Source organism: Oryx dammah, unplaced genomic scaffold (assembly GCF_014754425.2).
Source record: "Oryx dammah isolate SB20612 unplaced genomic scaffold, SCBI_Odam_1.1 HiC_scaffold_12, whole genome shotgun sequence".
Taxonomy (NCBI): domain Eukaryota; kingdom Metazoa; phylum Chordata; class Mammalia; order Artiodactyla; family Bovidae; genus Oryx; species Oryx dammah.
In genome coordinates this window covers 69699624-69707706 of record NW_024070196.1, presented here as the reverse complement: position 1 = coordinate 69707706, position 8083 = coordinate 69699624, and the positions used below count along the sequence as shown (strand labels likewise).

The window sequence follows — 8083 nt, the reverse complement described above, 5'->3', positions numbered from 1 at the left end:
AAGTAATAAAGTTCCTTTATTAATTTTTCAGACTGGTCAATGTTCAGGAACTGTAGACTCACAGGTCTCTGAGGTATCCTGGTTTCCAGACTCCTCCTCCTCCTTCTCCCTCTCCCTGGGCCTGAGATGAGAGAATGTGAGTGCACGGCTGCAGGAACTAGAGAGGCTGAAGCCAAATAGCTTCAGGAAGCAAGGGCTTCAGAAGGCCAGGATGTGGCACCTTGAGCCTCCATCCTGCGCACAGGATGAGGTAGGAGCCCAGAAGGCAAAAACTCCAGGCCTATAGGTGGAAGACAATGTGATGCCCAAGAGAAATTCCTTACTCAGAAAGAAAAATGATCCAAAGGAGACCTGCTGCTTGGTGGGTTTATTTATTTGGTAAAGGAAAGTTATAAACATGGAGCTTTCTAAATCCTTTCCCGCATGCTGTATGAAGGTTTTAGACTCAGGTTCACAGGTCTGTCTAAAAAGTGACGTTTTCTTACCTTACTCTAAGGTCAAGGTTTCTCTTTTTTTTTCCTAGTGAGATCCATCTTTTATGCTCAAAGTTTAGTTAGCATGGGACTTCTATGGTGGTCCAGTGGTTAGGGGTCCATCCCGCTAGCAGGGGGCATGGGTTTGTCCCTGGTCTGGGAACTAATATTCCACATGCTTCAAGACAAAAAAAAACCAACCTGTTTTTAAGTAAATAAATAAATTGATTAATTAAAGTGTGCAGTTTGGTGAGCTTTTTTTTTTTTTTTTTTTTGTTTAGTTAACTTAGCTGTACTCCTATTTCCCTGTATGGGGCCCATTTGATCTCCCTCTTGGTGGCTACTGAGGCTTTTATTTCATCCATGTTACTTCTTGACCTGCGTTTAAATGGTCAGAAATGCTGACAGATGTTGCAAAGGAAAGGACGGATACTTTACCAGGGATAGGGTCTCTGGGAGAGTGTTGGGGGGTAATAGTAATGACTTGATGAGATGCCTCAGTCTACAGAACTCCATTATAATCATGAAATGGCCAGCAAAATGGTGGCCTAAGATATTCCAAGATTTCATTCCCCAACAGAAACATCAAAACAAACAAAGCAGAATGTTGTTTGAGCTCTGGAAAACAGTGAAAAGTTGACAGCAATCAAGCAAATGTTCCATCAAGAAAAAGACATCTTTAAAATGGCATGGGGTTTCATGAGGCACCATCAGCAAGACGATGGAAGAGAAGGTCTCCAGCTAGTATGCCCCCTCAGCAACAAAAATTCGGTATGGCTCCATGGGCAAAAGTACTTTCAGGAGTCATGTGAATCCCTGATGAAGTCCAAGACCAGGGAGGGGCACTTTTAGAAGGTGAGCCCATGCCGAGGCCATCAAGTCACTGACCGGGGTCCCATGTACAGATCTGAAAACACATGCAGGAAAAGCATTTGACACCTTTTAATGATTAAAAACTCCCAGCAAAACAGATGCTGAAGGAACTTACCTCAACTCAATAAAGGCCATATCTGACAAGCCCATAGCTAACATACTCAGTGGTGAAAAGCTGAAAGCTTTCCTTCTCAGATCAGGAATCAGACAAGGGTGCCCACTCTCACCACTCCTATTCAACATAGTACCTGAAGTACTAGCCAGAGCAATTAGGCAAGAAATCCTAAGAACTACACACACACACACACACACACACACAACGTTATTCAGACTAATAAATTCAGTAAAGTTGTGGGATATAAAATCAACACACAAAAATCAGTTGCATTTTTAAACACTGACAATGAACTACCTGAAAAAGAAATAAATGAAATAATCTCATTTACAATAGCAGCAAAAATAATAAAATAGTAATAAATTTAACCAAGGAAGTGAAAGATCTGTATACTGAAAACTATACAAACTTGATGAAAATAACTGAAGAAGATATAAATAAATGGGAAGATATCCCACATTCATGGACTGGAAGAATTAATATTGTCAAAACCTCATACTACCCAAAGCAATCTAGAGATTCAATGCTGCTGCTGCTAAGTCGCTTCAGTCGTGTCCAACTCTGTGCCACCCCATAGACGGCAGCCCACCAGGCTCCCCCGTCCCTGGGATTCTCCAGGCAAGAACACTGGAGTCGGTTGCCATTTCCTTCTCCAGTGCATGAAAGTGAAGAGTGAAAGTGAAGTTGCTCAGTCGTGTCTGACCCTCAGCGACCCCGTGGACCACAGCCTACCAGGCTCCTCCATCCATGGGATTTTCCAGGCAAGAGTACTGGAGTGGGGTGCCATTGCCTTCTCGAAATCCCCATTAAAATACCAGTAATATTTGTTCACAGAAATAGGAAAAAATATCCTGCCACAAAAGTTTTCAAATTAAAGAAATCTTGAGAAAGAAGAACAAAACTGGAGGCATGACCCTCTGGGATTTCAAACTAAATTACAAATCTATAGTAATCAAAATAGGATAACATTGGGATAAAAAGAGATACATTGGCCAATGGAACAGAATCAGTTCAGTTCAGTTCAGTTCAGTCGTTCAGTTGTGTCTGACTCTTTGCGACCCCATGAATCGCAGCACGCCAGGCCTCCCTGTCCATCACCATCTCCCGGAGTTCATTCAAACTCACGTCCATAGAGTCAGTGATGCCCTCCAGCCATCTCATCCTCTGTCGTCCTCTTTTCTTCCTGCCCCCAATCCCTCCCAGCATCAGGGTCTTTCCCAATGAGTCAACTCTTCACATGAGGTAGCCAAAGTACTGGAGTTTCAGCTTTAGCATCATTCTTTCCAAAGAACACCCAGGACTGATCTCCTTTAAAATGGACTGGTTGGATCTCCTTGCAGTCCAAGGGACTCTCAAGAGTCTTCTCCAACACCACAGTTCAAAAGCATCAATTCTTCAGTGCTCAGCTTTCTTCACAGTCCAACTCTCGCATCCATACATGACCACTCAACAGCCCATAAATAAACCCCAGAAAATGGTCAATTAATCTTTGACAAGGATGCCAAGAACACAATGAAAAAGGATAGTCTCTTCAATAAGTGGTCCTGGGCAAACTGCATACCACATGCCAAAGAATTAAACTGGAACCCTATCTTTCAACACTGAAAATAATTAACTTGAAATAGATTAAAGATTTAAATATAAGACCTGAAACTATAAATTTCTAGAAGAAAATATAGAGAGAAATCTCCTTGACTTTGGTGTTAGTAATAACTTTTCTGGATATGACATCAAAAACCCAGGCAAGAAAAGGAAAAAAAAAATGTAAATGGGACTACATTAAACTAAAAGTTTTCTGCACAGCAAAGAGATCAATCGACAAAATGAAAAGGCAACCTACAGAATGGAGAAAATGTTTGCAAACCATATATCTGGTAAGGGGTTAATATCTAAAGTGTGCAAACACTCATCAACTCAAAAGCCGAACTAGGGACTTCCCTGGTGGTCCAGTGGTTAAGAATCTGCCTTGCAATGGAGGAGACTCAGGTTTGATCCCTGGTCAGGGAATTAAGATCCCACATCCAGTGGAGCTACTGTGCCCTTGCACTCTTGGGCCTGTGTGCCGCAACTAGAGAGTCCATGCACCACTCTGAAACATCCAGCATGGCAAAGATCCTGAGTGCTGCAACTAAGATCCAGTGCAGCCAAATAAATATTTTTAAATGCTTTAAAAAAAAAAAGCAAAACCAAATAACCTGATTTTCAAATAGGCAAAGGACTTGAATAGAAATTTTTCCAGAGAAGACATACCAATTACCAAAAAAGTATATGAAAGGTGTTCAACATCACTAATTATTTGGTAAATGCAAATCAGCACCAAAATGAGATATCACCTTATACTTGTTAGTATGACTATTAAATCAAAAAGACTGTCCACTGACAGATGAATGGATAAAGAAGTGGCGGTACATATACACAATGGAATATTACTCAGCCATCAAAAGGAACACATTTGAGTCAGTTCTAAACAGGTGGATGAACCTAGAACCTATTATACAGAGTGATGTCAGTCAGAAAGAGAAAGATAAATATCATATTCTAATGCCTATACATGGAATCTAGAAAAATGGTACTGAAGAATTTATTTACAGGGCAGCAATGGAGAAACAGACATAGAGAACAGACTTATGGACATGGGGAGAGGGGAGGAGAGGGTGAGATGTATGGAGAGAGTAACATGGAAACTTACATTACCATATGTAAAATAGATAGCCAACGGGGATTTGCTGTATGGCTCAGGAAACTCAGGGGCTCTGTGTCAACCTAGAGGGGTGGGATGGGGAGGGGATGGGAGGGAGGTTCAGGAGGGTGGGGATACATGTATATCTATGGCTGATTCATGTTGAGGTTTGACAGAAAACAACAAAATTCTGTAAAGTAATTATCCTTCAATAAAAAAATTAATTAAAAAAATTAAAAAGACGAGAACTTACAAGTTCTGGCAAATATCTGGAGAAAAGGGAGCCCCTATGCACCATTGCTGCTATTGTTTAGTCGCTAAGTCATGTCTAACCCTCTTGCGACCCCATAGACTGTAGCCTGCCAGGTTCCTCCCTCCATGGATTTCCTAGGCAAGAATATTGGAGTGGGTTGCCATTTCCTCCTCCAGGGGATCTCCCTAACCCAGGGATCGAACCCATGTTTCCTGCTTTGACAGGCAGATTCTAGGGAAGCCCTTGTACACCACTGGTGGGGTATAAACTGACACAGTCATTAGGGCAAACAGTATGGAGGTTCCTCAGAAAGTTAAAAATAGAGCTTTCGTATGATCAAGCAATCCCACATCTTTATACGAGTCCTGAGAATCATTATCACATGCTTTTAGGTTGATACGCCCACTGTCACAACCTCTGTCCCAACCCGCTCCACAGCCCTGCCCGACCCCTCTGCAGGCAGCGCTCGCAGAGCCACTGCCCCTTCCTGCATGGGCTGCCTCAATTACCTGTTCCAGAGAGACACAGAGGAAACTAGGAAATGCAAAATAACTTCACTTTCAAGGGATAAAATTTCTTGGTCGGGAATCTTATCTGCTCTGCAAGGATCCCTCACCCCTTGTCCTCCTGACTTTTCTAGACCCTTCACCTCTATCTTACCCCTCTGTTTGTCCCTTTCATCTCTCTCTAATCCTCACCCAGACTACTCAAATCTTCTTAAAGATGCCATCTTTCCACACAGTGAACACATCTCTCTCCACCTCCAATTTTCACCCCGTTTCTCATCTCGTGTCACCCCTCCTTCCTACACTCCACCCAGTCCAACAGGACTGCTGGAGGGCCAGGGTCTCAGAGCTTCAGAGGAAAGGTTTAAAGGTCCTCCTGCCCAGGAGATGGCTCTGATAGTGCTCCCCACTTGCCCGAGGCTGATCATTAACCTAGAGCACATATAAGAAAAGGGCTGTCCCCGGGATGGGGAAAGCAGTGCCTGCAACCATGGCCAGCACGCTAAGCCCCAGTACTGTGACTGAGACTCCCAGCCCTCCTGAGACATCAGAGCGTATACAAAATGCTGCTGACATCTCCGTCATTGTTATCTATTTCGTGTTGGTGATGGCTGTTGGACTGTGGGTATGTAGGAGCTTAGTGGGATGTTCAGAGTGGGCTCAAGGCTTGAGGCTGGGGGAGATGACTGAGGGAGGGAAAAGTGTAATGTGACAGGGCAGAGAGGACGTTAAATCAGCTGTCAATAAAATCAGCTGCCACAGATTTTATTGTCCCTCCCTAAGCGGTCATTTTCTCCTGTGTGAGTCAGTAATGCTTCCACTGATTTACTTTATTCTTCTGACAAGCCCATCGTGTGAACAGGGCCAGGAGTGAGACTGCAGACTTATCCTGTTTGGCATTTCCAGCACCTGACATCATGAATAAAGATGCTGTGTTATTATTGCATTGATTTTATTTTCCTTTGCTCCCTTTCTATCAATAACTTAGTTGATTTGGACGCTTAAGTCATTTACATTCATTCTGTCTTTTAAGTAACGAGCTGGAGGCTGCAAACTTCCTTCCAAGCACAGCTTTAGCGATAGGTACCTCACACTGTATTCATCAATGAAAATAAACAGAGTAATTAGGACAGAAGTTGAGAAATATGACTTCTTAAAGTGCCTTGGTTTCTATGAAGGTGTGATTTTGAAGTCCTTGAAAAATTGGTGCTGTATCACAGTTTTGAGTATACTGTTTCTTTTTAGGAGTGCTGGAAAAGAAGGTCATGTCTGTCAGAACCCTGGCCAGAGATTCTGGGGCATCTCAGGGGCTTTTTCTGTGGCCTGACTCATAAGTGTCTTCCCTTCTGCTCAGGCAATGCTGAGGACTAACTGGGGCACTGTTGGAGGCTTCTTTCTGGCTGGTCGACATGTGACCTGGTGGCCGGTGAGTGATCAAGGCTTCCTGGCGATAAATTTCCAGGATGTATGTTTAAGGACAAGCCAGGGAAACATGTAGAGTGCTGATCATGTCTGAGGTGCAATGACCGCCTGCTTTCTGGGGTCTCTTTTCCTAAACCCTTGGCATCAGAGCTCAGCCCTGTCATTCTAATAAATGAGAATGCATCACCAATTACGAGAGCAGCTGCAGTGTGGCATTTGGAAAGAGCTGGTTTGGCTCTGATTGACTTTTTAAAATTTATTTTTAATTGGAGGATAACTGTTTGCAGTATTGTATTAGTTTCTGCCGTTTGGCAATGTGAATCATCCGTAAGTATACATACGCCCCTCCCTCTGCAACCCCTCTCCCAGAGCACCAGGCTGAGCTCCTTGTGCGATACAACAGGTTCCCACTAGCGATCTATCTTACACATGGGAGTGTATATATGTCAATGCTACTCTCTCAATTGTTAAAAACCATTCAGGGACTTTCCTGGTGGCCCAGTGGTTGAGAACCCACCTTCCAATGCAGAGGACGCAGGTTTGATCCCTGGTTGGGGAACTAAGATCCCACATGCCAAGGGATAACTAAGCCCGAGTGCCACAGCTACTGAGCCCACTCTGGAGCCCATGCCCCGAAACCAGGGAAGCCCGTGCACCAAAATGAAAAGACCCATCACAGCCAAAAAATAATTCAAAAATACGAAAACCGTCTTATATACCAACCGTGCAAAAACTGGTGACCGGCTAAATTTAGGCCACAAGCTATAAGCTTGCTGACTCCTGCCGTATGGAGAAGTAATGCTTTCAAGAAGTCTAATTTGGGACTTTTAACTCTAACCCTAGTCTCTTCCCTTGGATTCCAGATGGGCGCCTCTCTCTTCGCCAGTAACATCGGCAGTGGCCACTTTGTGGGGCTGGCAGGGACGGGAGCGGCTTCAGGAATTGCCATTGCAGCATTTGAATGGAACGTAAGTGACATCACAGGCTTTTTCCTTTAAATCAAAACTCTAAGTGTGTTTGTCTGAGCTACCCACTCCAGTATTCTGAGCCCTTGTGGCTCAGCTGGTAAAGAATCCACCTGCAATGCAGGAGATCTGGGTTCGATCCCTGGGTTGGGAAGATCCCCTGGAGAAGGGAAAGGCTACCCACTCCAGTATTTTGGCTGGAGAATTCCATGGACTGTACAGTCCATGGTGTCGCAAAGAGTTGGACACGACTGAGCGACTTGCACTTGCACTTTTCTTTTCTGCATAGGACAAACTCCTCTTTGGTTTGAATTCTTCTCCTTCTTGAACCTCAGGGCCTTCCCCTTGTAGCCCATTTTGCCTGGGCCATACCCTACCTCTGAGATTTCACTAAAGCCATTATTCCCACCAGGGAAGTCATCTCTATATCATTTAATCCCACTTTTACTTAACCTCCTTGATCATTTTAGCTCTCATTTCTATCTCTTCCCCTGCCCCAAGCTATATTATACATTCAGTCTGAATTAGAAGCAAGAAATTTTAAAAATGTACAAGTAATGACCCCTTCTTTGAAAAGCTTACAGCCCAGTGGGAGAGACAGATAAACATTCTCTACAGTGTAGCAAGTACAAGGAGACAAGCATGCATGGAGTGTTGAGAGATCTCAACAGAAGGAAACAGAAGGGGCATGGATGGTGCAGAAGGGGCATCCATCCTAGATGGTAGATAGGACCAGGCCCATGTCCAGGGAACTTCCTGAGGCTGATGCCAGACAGAGGTGTAGAAACTGGCCAAG

At 43.9% G+C, this 8083-nt stretch overlaps 1 protein-coding gene across 1 annotated transcript in view; it reads left to right on the top strand.

Moving 5' to 3' along the window:
* Positions 1–5390: 5390 nt before the first annotated feature.
* Positions 5391–8083, top strand: part of LOC120871278 (solute carrier family 5 member 4) — a 28814-nt gene continuing 26121 nt past the window's right edge. Inside the window, exons 1-3 of the mRNA XM_040251157.1 lie at positions 5391–5525; positions 6255–6326; positions 7186–7290. Coding sequence (XP_040107091.1) covers positions 5391–5525; positions 6255–6326; positions 7186–7290 — 312 coding nt within the window. The remainder of the gene's footprint in view (positions 5526–6254; positions 6327–7185; positions 7291–8083) is intronic.